The following is a 13,302-nucleotide window of genomic DNA, read 5'->3' on the forward strand; positions in this document are numbered from 1 at the left end:
AAAAAAAAAGCTAGATTTCTTAGCACAAAGCTACTAAATTCCAAAGTAGAGTGGGGGAAAGCAAAAAGCCAGCTCCTAATAGGGAAGGGACTATGTAGAAAACTACATCTTTAGGTAAAAATATGGCCTTCACCTCCAGTTTCCCCAGGACCCCAGGTATCGGGCTTCTAAGAGTGAGCTCACACCTATAAACTTGGGATCCAATCCCAGATCTCCCTCTGACACTGTGACTCTGAGCAGTTTAAATGGCACCTTGGAGAGTTCCCGTCATGGCACAGCGGCAACGAATCAGACTAGGTACCATGAGGTTTCGGGTTCAATCCCTGGCCTTGCTCAGTGGGTTAAGGATCCGGTGCTGCCAAGAGCTGTGGTGTCGAAGATGCGGCTTGGATCTCAAGTGGCTGCGGCTGTGGCGTAGGCTGGCAGCTATAGCTCCAACTGGACCCCTAGCCTGGGAACTTCCATATGCCCCAAGTGCAGCCCTAAAAAGCAAATAAATAAATAAATGGCACCTTGGTTTCAGGGCCATTCAGATCTGAGAGCTGTTAATATCTGCTATTAGACATCCCCATCCACGCTTCAGTAACTAAAGGAGGATAAACCAAAAACAAAAGTATCCACCTACTGGGTCCCAGGCTTCTTTATTTAAGAACAAAGTGATGAGTGATGTGGGGATTAAAATCAAGAGCATCATTGAACTTCACCTTCCCTCCAACCAGTTCCCCTAGACTCCCTGCCCCCACACCCTTTGTGTTCCCAATTCCTTTCTTAGTGAATGAAGAACTTAATCCCAAAGCCCTGGTACAAACCCCAGGCTTCTCTCCCTAGCTCACCCCTTCCTCACCCCCCCCACTCCTGGGAAGGGCAGGCACCTCAGTTTGAATGCATGGGGGAGCCCAGAGGGGTGACAGACACCGAGGGAAAGGCCTCACCCTCAGGGAATGGGACCGAGGAGTACAGGGTGGTGAAGTGAGGGCCCCCATAGCCTGGGGTACCAAAATGGGGCCCTGGCGCCAGAGGAAAGGATACTGGTCCCCCTGGGAAAGGAGACCCAGCAGCCTCAAAATCCTCTCGTTGCGAATAGTCACTGCTTGATCGTTTGCCCTTCTGGCGACGGTTGCAGAACCACACGCGGACCACCTGAGAGCAGGATTCAGGGGAGAGGGACATTGGATCATAAGCTCTGGGAGGGGTGGCGGGGAGGAGTTGGAGCCCACGGGGATGGGGAGAGGCACTCACATCCTTCTCTAGCCCGAGCTGCTGGGCGATGTGGCTGATCTGCTGCAGAGTGGGCTTTGGGCACTGCAGGAACATGCTCTCCAGGTTGCCTCTCACTCGGTTCTCGATACTTGTCCGCTTTCTCTTCCGGGCCTGCACGAGGGTCTCTGCCTTGCATATCTGGGCAGATGGGGAGAGAAATTTAAGGGAGGAAATGGGAAGGGCAAGCCTCAAACCTGCTGAGCAAGGGCACCCCAGGGTCAGTGACTTAAGAGCAAACTGCTCGGGAGCACTGGCTGGATGTGTCACCAGGGCCAGGTTACAAAAAGGAAAGATCCTGGGAGGTCCTGTCGTGACTCAGTGATTAACAAATCTGACTAAAAACCATGAGGTTGCAGGTTTGATCCCTGGCCTTGCTCAGTGGGTTAAGGATCCAGCGTTGCCATGAGCTGTGGCGTAGGTCACAGATGTGGCTCAGATCCCACATGGCTGTGTGTGGCTCTGGCGTAGGCTGGCAGCTATAGCTCCGATTGGACCCCTAGCCTGGGAACCTCCATTTGCTGCGGGTGTGGCCCTAGAAAAAGACAAAAAATAAATAAATAAATGGAAAGAAAGATCTTGGAAGGGTAGGTTTAGACCAGTGCCCCAGGCTGGACCTTCTTCCAACAGAACTGAGGAATTACACCCCATCCCACCGAGGACCACTGCCTCCAAAAGGAAGAGCTGCCAGCCAGGGACAAAAGCAGTGGCAATTGGGCTGAGACTGGGCTGAGATGGGGCGGCCCCTGTGCACCCCTCCCACCCTCACCTCCTGCAGATTCTCGTTGTTGTCAGCTTCCTCCACCCACTTCTGCAGCAGGGGCCGCAGCTTACACATGTTCTTGAAACTGAGCTGCAAAGCCTCAAAACGGCAGATGGTCGTTTGGCTGAACACCTTCCCTGGGGAGGTGGGTGGAAAGAAGCAAGGTGAGGCAGCAGGCAGGGCCCTCCGCACCCCAAGACTCAAGCCCTGCCACCTCTTCCGCCCTCCCTGGGACCCCATGGCAGGAACTCCTCCCAGAGAACGCAAGGCCAAGCACCAAAGCAAAGTACGGTATCTTTCTCCCCCCTGCCCTCACCCATAAAGAGGGTGGAAACCCCCTCCCCTCACTCCCTTGGTGGGGAGGAAAGGCCCACATTTGGGGATGTTCCTTCTGGGGACACGTGTGGCCCTGTGTTCTGTGGGTCAGAACATACTGAGGAAGACTCACCAAAGAGAACCCCCAAAGTGAGCCCCACATCGGCCTGGGTATATCCCAGGGTGATCCTCTTCTGCTTTAGGAGCTTGGCAAATTGTTCGAGATCTTTCTGAAGCGCTTTGATGTCCTGGGACTGCATTTAAAAAGGCAGAGGACATGTAGGAACATAAACGTACCACTTACCCACCCCACCCCCTTTCCACTTAGGCCCCAAGGAGTAAATGGTCTGTGGGGGTATCTGTAGGCTACCCACCTAACAACCAGAAATAACCTTTATTTGAAGGTCATTTACTCCAGAAAGTGACACACCTATCAAATGCAGAAGACCATTCAGTGGAAAGAGGCCCCAGCCTCAGTGAGAACACCTGTCAGGTCATTAAAAAGGCTCCTGCCCTTTAGTTCTTTAATACTCACAAAAGCGTTTTGACTTTAGTATTACCTACCAGTTTGAGGAAGTTTTGAGACTAGAGAAATAGAGAGCACCTCTCTGATTCTCTTTTTTCTTTTTCTTCTTTTTGCTTTTTAGGGCCGCACCTGCAGCATATGGAAGTTCCCAGGCTAGGGGTCAAATCAGAGCTGCAGCTGCCAGCCCCAAAACACAGCCACAGCAATGCCAGATCCTTAACCCACTGAGCGGGGCCAGGGATCAAACCCAAGTTCTCATGGATACTAGTCGGTTTGTTACTGCTGAGCCATAATGGGAACTCCCTCTGATTCTCTTTCCAAATACACTCTCTCTAGCTTGTTTTGAGGGTCCCACAAACTATGGGACAAGGCATGCACATTCACAAACAAAAAACAAAGCATGTATGAATAAAGTGCTCTGTATATAGCACTTTTCTTTTTTTTTGTCTTTTTGCCTTTTCTAGGGCCGCTCCCACAGCATATGGAGGTTCCCAGGCTAGGGGTCGAATCAGAGCTGTAGCCACCAGCCTATGCCAGAGCCACAGCAACGCAGGAACTGAGCCGCATCTGCAACCTACGCCACAGCTCATGGCAATGCCAGATCCTTAACCCACTGAGCAAGGCCAGGGATCGAACCCGAAACCTCATGGTTCCTAGTCAGATTCGTTAACCACTGAGCCACGACAGGAACTCCGCTCTGTATATAGCATTCAACTTAAAAAATCTGGGGAGCTCCCTGGTTGCTCAGCAGGTTAAGGATCCGGCATCACTGCTGTGGCATAGGTTTGATCCCTGGCCCAGGAACTTCTGCATTCCACAGGAATGATTAAAAAATCTGATTATCCCTTATTTTTATCTTTTTGCAACATAAAAGCATCCTCATTGAGTAATTCAACAGATTTATTGAGTACCTTCTGTAAGCCAGTGGCCACACCAAGATAGACAAAAACCCTGGCCCCACAGAGTTTTCACTGTGATGAAATAATTATTATCCCAGATGTTAGAAGTGCTATGGAAAAAGGTAAAGCAGGGTAGGGGGTTACAGGGAAGGTGACAATTTTAAATAAGATAGTCGGAGGTGATGTTTGAGTAAAAGAAGTAGCCAAGTGGAAGGCCTGAGGTGGGCAGGCCCTGGGAGCAAGGCCAGCAGCGAGGCAAGAGGCAAAGCCTGCAGCAAAGCCAGCACTGCCAGAGCACCGGGAGAAGACTGAGGAAAGGGACAGGAGGAACTGATGAGGTCAGAAAGGTGAGCAGGACAGATTCTGGAGCCACTGCCGTGACTCTGGTTTACTTACAGAAATGCAAAGCACCGAAGGGCTTTGTGCAGTGAAATGACTTGACTCTCGCTTTTTATGTGTTTGCTTGGGGTTTTATTTTTTGGCCACATCCAGGGCATGTGGAAGTTCCCAGGCCTGGATCAAACCCCCTCCCATGCCACAGCAGCGACCCGAGCTGCTTACAGTGACAACGCTGGATCCTTAACTCACTGTGCCCGCGCCACAAGGGAACTCCTGACTTTCACGTTTTAAAGTATTCTCTCCAGGAAGTTCCCCTCTGATGCAGCGGGTTAAGAATCTGGTGTTGCAGCAGCTGTGGCGCTGGTTGCAACTGCGGTGCCAGATGGATCCCAGACCGGGGAACTTCCACGTGCCACAGATGCGGCCAAAAAATAAATAAAATGTTCACTCCATTTAGTGTATTGACCTTAGACTGAGGAGACAACTGCAGTAATCCCAGCATAGATGACAGTGGTGGCACCAGGATGGCTCTAAGTGATTGACTCAGGATGTGTTTCTAAGACAGCCGAGTTTCCAAAGGATTGGATGGAAGGATGTGAAAGGAATGTGTGTCTGGTTTGGGCCTTGAGCTACTGGGTGATGGACAGGGTAGGACAGTGCAGGGAGCCATCCTGGCAGGAGACAGAAAATGCAACGGTCACGTCTGCAAGATTTTTGAACCTTGAGGGTGGATGAGAGGAAGGAAGGATAGAGCAGATGTGGACAGATGGAGCCCTGAGGCTCTCCAATGAAGGCCAGTGGCCAGAGGACAGAAGAGCAGTCCTGGAAGCTTCCAGGAAGTAACTCAAAGGTCATCAATCACATCAAACAGGCTAACTTCCATCCCCAACTTCTGCTCAACCAATGTCGCAAACCTATGAACATCCAACCAATGTCGCAAACCTAGAAACATCCTCAGCTGCCCGCATCGCTTCTTTTCCAAATCACATTTTAGCGCTTTGAAAGAAAGGAAACCTAGCTTCATCATTCAGCAGTTAAGACCCATGAAATAGGCTAATAATACCTCCCTAGGAGATTTTGTGCTGGGTTAATGAGATAATGATGTCGAAACTGAGCCCACAGCCAGGCACTTAGGAAATGGACCACAATTGGCAGCCATTATTATTCAAGGCTCAGCAGTCACCGCCTGCAAAGAGTCTAGGGCTTGGGGCCAGCTGAAACCACTCACACCTCCTTGGGTGAGGTCTAAGGGCTTAGTATTTGATCTCTAATTGCTTGCACTTGTCTCTTCAGCGGCCTAGAAGATACATCCTTAAGAGTCAGTCCCCAGCAGGGCTGGATGCGGAAGTCTTCAATTCCTTAGCAAATGCTACCATTGGAGAGTGGCCTGAGATGACTTCTTCCCTCCCCCCTTCACTACTTAGATTATTATAGCTGTAACAGGTACTTCCAGCTCTCTACAAGAGGGTGCCAGGCTGTGCCATCTGCCGGACTCACTGGGTTCAAGGCAGAGGTCAAGGGAAGGCACGCTTTCAACTTGTTGGTGGAAGGTAAACCCAAACTCCACACATCCACACCGCCCAAACAGGAGTTTCTATCAGAAACCAGTCCCACCCTAGACTTTTAGGAACAATAACCCTGGGATAAGGACTGTTTTCACCCTCAGGCCACACTTAACCCTAAGGCCGAGATCCTGGGTCTGATAAGGCTCAAATGTTCCAGAAGGGAGCTGGGTAGAAGAAGGGGCCCAAATCCCAAGCCGGGTCTGGTGCTGGGCTGGTAATGAATGACCCGACCCAGGTCAGCCCTAGGAAGTGGAAGGACCTACTTGACAAGGGCCGAAGGGGGAAGCGAGGTCGGCTTCCGACCGCCCCAGGCCGCCCCTGCCCTCACCTGCGGTTGTCTCTAAATTCGGCGCCTAGTTCCCACCTGGTCCCCGCTCCCGGCGGCCCGCAGCCGCCACACACCCCTCCCTGCCCGGGCCGCCGCAGGCGACCACCTCCCCTCGCGTGGCCGCCCCGGCCAGCGCGATCGCCTCCCCCAGCTCCCGGCAGCTCACTCGCCTCTCGGGGTTCGGCTCCAGCTTCTCCTTGTCCAGCTTCGCGGCGCCAGCGGGGGCGGCACAGGGCTCGGGGGAGGCCCCCTCGGAGTTGCTCTCCACCCCGGCCCCCGCCTCGCCCTCGGGCTGAGGGGTCTCCAGGCCGCCCTGGGGCACCAGCCCCACTCCGACCTGAGGTGCGCAGTAGGCCATCCCTCCGCAGAAGTCATAGGGCGGGGGGCACGCGGGAAGCCCCCACACCTCGGCGCCCGGCCCAACCCCCGGCCCGATCCCTGACCCACCGGGAGGCCCTTGGAAGCTCAGCCAGGTCCGAGGATCAACCCAGCCCGGCTCCGGCCCTCCCGGCCCATCGCCTCCACCGCCCGGCGGGGGCGAGAAGGCGAAGTCGGAAGCCAGGTGTCCCGCCATGGGGAAGGAAGGCGCCCCAAGCCGGGGGCCCAGTAAAACCAGGGCTCTCCAAGGGGACTGCTCGACACCTCTCTCCCTCCCCAATCCCACCCACTAGCCTTGACCTCTGGCCCCGCCCCCTGGATGGGTGGGGGAGGGGTCGGTGGGGGTGGGAGAAACTGAGGCGGAGGGTGTTTGCTGGCTGGTGGCGGTGGTGTCTGGAGGGCGAAAGTCGGAGAGGTCCGCCCGGGCGCCTCTGCGGTCCCCAGGCCCTTGGTGCAGGTCCCCCATGCGGCCTTCACCTCCAACTCCCAACCGGCCGCCCGGCCCTCTCCACTGCTCTATGCACATTGGGGCTGTCGGGGAGCCAGGTGTTGGACCCCTCTTCGAAGACCCTGGCACTGTCTCCTCAAGGGACCCCAGCGACCCTCTCAGGTCCTCACACAGGTCTGGTGTCTGTGCTAAGTCCTGCCGGAGCTACTCCTCAATTCCTGCTCTCTGCCCTCACCCCCAGTCCGGGAACCTAGGCATTCCCAACTAGATTACTGGCCAGATTCCGGCACCCCAAAGCTGCGATGCCCAGCAACCATCCGCCCAGCCTATTAGATTCCACCCCTCACCAGGGGCAGACTGCCACACGGGCTTCCATTCCGTACAGTTTTCCGGGTTCCGGGGCCTCCCTTCCACCAGACCCAGGGATGGAACCCCCATTTTCCCTTCCAGGGATCAAGCTCGATGGACTGGGCCTGAGTCTCCCAATCTTTGTGCAGGCAGAGGAATCAATCGGACACCCGCTCGCAGGTCCCCCGCTGTGGGTCCCCGCGCACATCAGGTTCCTTGTCCCCCAGCCCCCCTTCAGGGACCCAAATATCTAGCCCCATAGTTGACTGTTCTCCCTCCCCCACCTCCCAATCTGGGCCTCCACCCCTAGGCCCTGGGTGGGGAAAGCCAAGGAGGGAGGGGGGGGGAGAGAAAAATATCTGACTTCAGGTTCAAAGAGGCTTGGGAGGGACTGGGGGAAGGGGGCCGGACAATGGCCTTGGCTGGACAATCCTGGTCCCCAGAGGGGGCAGCTCTAACCCTAAACAAGTGCTCAACCCTTGAATGGGCCTGGATGGCTCCCCTGGGGACAGCTTCCTGCCCCCAACCCCCCAGCCCCAATCCCCTCACACAGAATCCCCTTCAGAGCAGCTAAAAGAGCTCCAGCAACAACACCCCCATCCCCTCAAAGACTGAGCCTCAGACAGGGCCCCCCACTGGGACCTAGGTATCCTGTCCCCCCTCTAGAGGACTGAGGCGTCCAGGCCTTTGTTTGGGGGGCTAGCGAAAAGATGCAGAAGGGGGTGAACTGCGATTGGGGAGGGGGTGCAGGAATCCTGCCCTAAGCTCTCCCACAGGGTCTATTTTTCTGGGTCTGTCCTGAGGCTCAGGCTGCTGGCCTAGTGCTTGATTCTGTTTGCAAGAGAATAGCTTTCAGACTGGCTGTCTGCTGGGGATGATGTTTGTCTGTCTGCTCCCCCAACTTGCCCTAAACGAAGGCCCCAGGTGAACCTGAGTGAGGGGGGCTCTCCAGAGAAGCCATGGATCAGAGCTTCCTACAGTTTGGAGGCCAGACTCCTGAGACTGGGACACAGACCTCTGCGGACCTAGACACCTCTTCATCTTGGCTGGGTCTGAGGTTGTTTGCTAGGGTCAGTGGCTCGGCATCTGTCTTGAGGGGCTGGCATCCTCCAGACTGTGACCAGTTAGCTCCACCAGGAGTCCTTTGAGTCTGTTGGGTTTTTGTGTGTCCGTGTTGTTTTGTTTTGCTTTTTCTCCTCTGAATCTCTTCCAGTGCCCATCGGCCTGTGCGTTTGGGGTGACTAATTGCGTGCATGCATTTCAATACTTCCCATAGGTCTGTTGAAAGATTTATAGGGCAGCAGGGCTGGAGCTATTTCAACTCTAAACTACTAACTGCCCCAAAAGCAGATAGATTAAGGGGCCTGGTGGGGGTGGAAAGATGTGCTTCAGACCAGGAGGGGCCCCTCCCTAGCCATCTCCCCAACCCCCAGGACAGAGCCATCATGGCCCCTTTGTCATGCATCTATCTGCTGTCTGCCAAGAAGACGGCCTCCCTGAGGAGGGGGAGGGGCGGGCCTAGGGAATCTACTGCTGAGCTCCTTGGCTCCTCGCCCTCTGGCCTCCCAGAAACCCCTCTCCCCATGTGGTCCAGAGAGCCCCTGTGCCCCTGACTTTCCCGCGGACCCTAAACACCTTCTCCCTTCCCACCCACCCCCGACTAAATAGCACCCTGTGTTTTTTAGATCACCATAAATAGCTGCTCTAGATGGTATGTTTCTGGTTTAAGCAAGTGTCCTTCCTATTCCAGAGGGAAAGCCTGGGGAGGGCTGGGGAGGGCTGGATGCCTGGGTTCCTGGATAGCTTGTAGCCAGACATCTGAGCCAGATCAGTTCTGTGCTTGCCTGGGGTCTGACCCAGAACCTTAAGGACAAGCTAAATTTGTCTGGAGTCTAGTCAGCCTGGGGGTGCTTGGCATGGCAGGGCTGAGCCTATTCCCCTCTCCTCCCCACCCTCCTGTTAGGCCTGAAGTGTAGGCAGCTTCACTTCTGCAGAGGCCAGGTCTCTGCAGGCCCAGAGCAGACTGCAAGTGGGGTTAAGTCATCAGACCTGGCTTCTCCACTCTTTTGGGTAGGGAGTCACTAAAAACTTCAAGTCCCCCAAACCAATTTAGGCCTGGGTTTGCAGACTCTCCACATACACTCCTCACCCCACCCCACCTGTATTTTTCCAGTCACGCCTGCGGCATACAGAAGTTCCCAGGCCAGGAATTGAACCTGCACCAGAGCAGAGATCCATGCCAGAGCAGTGACAATGCCAGATCCTCAACTGCTGAGCCACCAGGGAACTCCCACATGTACCCTTATTAGAGTACAATATTGAGGCCCTACACAAAGACAAATGCCAAGTATCTGGCTGTAGAGCATGACCCAGGGAGGGCAGGTGAGAGCTGCCGCTCCCTGCCAGATGCAGCTGGCCTGGCAAGGCTGCAAAGAGGTGACAGTGACTTTGCTGCTGTCAGCCCGGCCATCCCCTTGCTGTTTGGTAGGGAAAACCAGCTGAAATGACTCCTGGGGAAAATGGAGGCTTGCTCTAGACCAGGGTAGCAAACCACTTTTTTTTTCTTCTTAGGGCAGTACCCACGGCTTATGGAGGTTTCCAGGCTAGGGATCCAATTGGAGCTATAGCTGCTGGCCTACGCCAGTCACAGCAACGCCAGATCTGAGCCAGGTCTTCAGCCTACACCGCAGTTCATGGCAACTCCAGATGCTTAGCCCACTGAGCGAGGCCAGGGATCGAACCCACAACCTCATAGATATTAGTCAGGTTCATTACCGCTGAACCACCATGGGAACTCCCCAAAACATTGAATTTGAATTCTGGCTTCTGTCAGTCTGAAGGCAGAAGAAAGGGACAGAATGGAGGGTTGAGGAGAGAAGTGTCAGGCTTTGCTCAGTTTGGGGGACTATTTCCCTTAATCTCAATTTACACATATTCCCCTGCTCACCGTAAACCAACCGCCCTCGTTTCAACAACTGACCCTACGATGATCTCTCCTGCGAGGTCTGCAAACTGAAATCTGCTTTTCCCAAATCCAGATATTATGACCTCAAACTTAGGAGTCAGCTCCCTGCTTGCAGTCTGCAGGGAGACAGATGAGGGCGAGGGCGAGGGCGAGGGGAAGCCAGGAGAAGAGGTCAGGGAGAAACCCAGGGGGTGCAAACCAGAGTCCTGGTCCCCAGCTCTGACTCCCCAGCTGCTGGTGCCTCCCTTTCTCTGCCTTGGTTTCCTCACCTAATAAAGAAGAATTGGAGGCGTTCCCGTCGTGGCGCAGTGGTTAACGAATCTGACTAGGAACCATGAGGTTGCAGGTTCGATCTCTGGCCCAGCTCAATGGGTTAAGAATCCAGCATTGCCATGAGCTGTGGTGTAGATTGCAGACACCCTGCATTGCTGTGGCTGTGGCATAGGCAGACGGCTATAGCTCTGATTCAACCCCTAGCCTGGGAACCTCCTTGCCAAGGGTGCAGCCCTAGAAAAGCCAAAAAAAAAAAAAAAAAAAAAAAAAGAGGAAAGAGGACTTGGACTAAATGAGCCCTAAAGTTCCTTCCAGCCCAGTCCAGACCTAAAAGCACCGCCCCTCTCCCATACCCCCTCCTGTCTACTTTCTCCTCCTACTTGACACAGGAATATAGCTCCCTCTCCTTGGCACATCTGTGAAAAGTAATGGGGGCAAGGGGGGAGAGAAGGGATCCAGTGAGAGGCTGCAACAGGCCTTGGCTCTCGCCCCCAGCCCCCGCCTCCAAGCAGCCTTCCTGCAGAGTTTCCCCTCAAGTTTGATTAAGATATATATGACGAGAGAGTTTCCACTGTGGCTCATGGGGTTAAGAACCTGACATAGTGTCCCTGAGGATATGTTGATCCATGGCCTCATTCAGTGGGGTTAAGGATCTGGTGTTGCCATGAGCTGTGGTGTAGATTGCAGATGCAGCTCAGATCTGGCATTGGTGTGGCTGTGGCGTAGGCCGGCAGCTGTAGCTCTGATTAGACCGCTGGCCTGAGAAACTCCATATGCTGCGGGTGCAGCCCTAAAAAACACACACGCAAAAAAAAAAAAAAAAAAAAAAGTAAAACTTTTCATGGAAAACAGAAATGTGTGATTGTGTGTGTTGGGAAAAAGACAACGCAGACCAAAGGCCAGAGCAGAAACGGAAATCCTAACCCACTTCTTCATTTTTTTTCATATTCCTCCTTGGTTGCTCCCTTCTAAATCTCTGATGTGCAGTACCAGCTTTCCAGAAAGGGGGTGCCAGAGGATCCTTAAGGTCGCTTTCAGCTCCAAAATTCTGAGCATATCTGCTGCCCTGCCCTTCTGCCGCTTCTTCCAGAGGAAGGTGCCTGCAGCTGCACAAAGACCACTGCAGAGGCCAGGAGACCACAGAGGATCCAGACAGGGGTGGGGTGGAGCGCTCAGAACCCAGCCGGGAGGCTCTGAAAGGGCCTGAAAGAACCAGGAGGCTCTGGGCCACTGACAGACCAGCCTGACTCCCCTACCCTTCCCCTGGGTCACCGGGGCTGCTCACGTGAGACCTAGCATGTGCCTGGTGCCCCACCAGACAGGAGGACTCTGCTCAGTGGACTGCTGGCTCTAAGCAGTTCCATCCCACTGGGATCACGGGGCTTGAGAACCCAAGGACTCAGGGTTCAGCGGCATCTGGGTTCAGGGCTCTGCCTGTTGGGGTAATCACCCTTCTAGGGGCTTTGCAGAGAGGCGCACACATTGAGGGGCCAGTGCGACAAGGAGCAGTGGTGGCAAAGGAGACCTGGAGACTCCCAGGCCAGGGGAACTTGTCACCTCCAGTGCTGGCACACTGACAGGCATCCGCCACACCAGGGCAGGGGCTGCCAACCAGCCACCATTCACACTGTGTGCCGTGGTGACTGTTGCCCCACCCAGAGTGCCCTTGGTTGGACCTTGAACACCAACTGGGGAATGGATTGACCAAATATGTGAGAGAGAAGGCGAGCCCAGTGGCTAGGCTGGTCAGGATGGAACTGTGCTCACAAAGGACACAGACAATGCAATGGGGTGCTTCCCCCCCCCCCCGCCCCCCCTGCGTCCCCACAGTGCCCTCCGCCCCTGCACCTTCCCCCGCTGCTCAGTCCCCACCTACCCCTGCTATCATAGGCAGCGGCGGTAGACCTGGGCCCCACCCCAGCTTCCAGGTATTTCCTGAGAGAGTAGAGAGGGCCCTTTCAGGAAGGAGTACTCTTTTCACGTCTCTCCATCTGTAGCTCTGCTCTTTTCTAGCTTGCTTTTGCTGGAACTGAGAGGCTCAAGTGTGCTGAGAAGCAAGTCCTGGCTGTCAGATTTGTATCACCAGTGTCCCCAGGTGCTCTGGTTCCCAAGCCACTCTCTGGACACTGGGGTCTGGAGGGTGTGTGACTCTGAAATGCCAAAATCCCAGAACTCCAATGTAGCCTTCGCTACCTCCACTCCCAACACTTCCCAAGATGCCTGGAATTCCCTTCCTCAACTGATAAACTCTCACTCATTCTCCAAGATATATCTTCTCTGTCATGCACATCCCCAGCAAAGTCATGCTGTACCCCACCCTCCATCCCCTGCAGCAAGTGGCTCCCTCCTATGCTCCCAGCATGCACTGCTCATGCCATATTTAAGGTATGGACCACACTGAGCTCTCCTGAAGGCAAGATACCCTGTGCCCAGCATCATGTTTATTTGGCTTACTTTTTATTTTTTTAACTAAAATATAGTTGAAGTACAATATTACATTAGTTTCGAGAGTACAACTCGGCGATTTGACATTTGCATACATTAGGAAATGATCACCACATTAAGCAGTAACCACTTGTCCCCACACAGAGTTATCTGTTTACCTTGTGCCTTTCACAGCAGCATGTTTAAACCTCAGACCTAAAGGCCACTTCTTTTTTTTTTTGTCTTTCCCTGACTTTATTTATTTTTTTTTTTTAAGATTTTTAACTTTGGTAACAGAAAACACTTTTTTTTTAATGGGAGTATAGTTGACTTACAATGTTGTGTTAGTTTCAGGTGTACAGCAAAGTGAATCAGTCATACATATACATATATCCATTCTTTTTCCCCATGTAGGTTATTACAAACTATTGAATAGATTTTCTTGTGCTCTACAGTAGGTTCTTATTAATCGTC

At 53.8% G+C, this 13,302-nt stretch overlaps 1 protein-coding gene across 2 annotated transcripts; it reads right to left on the reverse strand.

Annotated features, from left to right (window-relative positions):
* On the reverse strand, nt 620-6,657 carry POU5F1 (POU class 5 homeobox 1). 2 transcript variants are annotated; one of them, XM_021097869.1, is made up of 5 exons: nt 6,159-6,657; nt 2,469-2,589; nt 2,027-2,157; nt 1,240-1,398; nt 620-1,140 (listed from the first exon to the last, which is right to left on the reverse strand). In XM_021097869.1, exons 1-5 carry the CDS (start codon nt 6,564-6,566, stop codon nt 874-876), a joined length of 1,086 nt encoding a protein of 361 aa, XP_020953528.1. In that variant the 5' UTR covers nt 6,567-6,657; the 3' UTR covers nt 620-873.

The sequence above is a fragment of the Sus scrofa genome, chromosome 7, assembly GCF_000003025.6.
Source record: "Sus scrofa isolate TJ Tabasco breed Duroc chromosome 7, Sscrofa11.1, whole genome shotgun sequence".
NCBI classification, from domain to species: Eukaryota; Metazoa; Chordata; class Mammalia; order Artiodactyla; family Suidae; genus Sus; species Sus scrofa.

Excerpts from the sequence above, each read along its gene's own strand:
- POU5F1 (XM_021097869.1), bottom strand. The coding sequence starts at position 6,566 with ATGGCGGGACACCTGGCTTCCGACTTCGCCTTCTCGCCCCCGCCGGGC. Across the intron at positions 2,158-2,468 it reads CACTTTGGGGGTTCTCTTTG|GGAAGGTGTTCAGCCAAACG; the intron begins GTGAGTCTTCCT and ends CCACCTCCCCAG. Across the intron at positions 1,399-2,026 it reads ACAACGAGAATCTGCAGGAG|ATATGCAAGGCAGAGACCCT; the intron begins GTGAGGGTGGGA and ends CCATCTGCCCAG.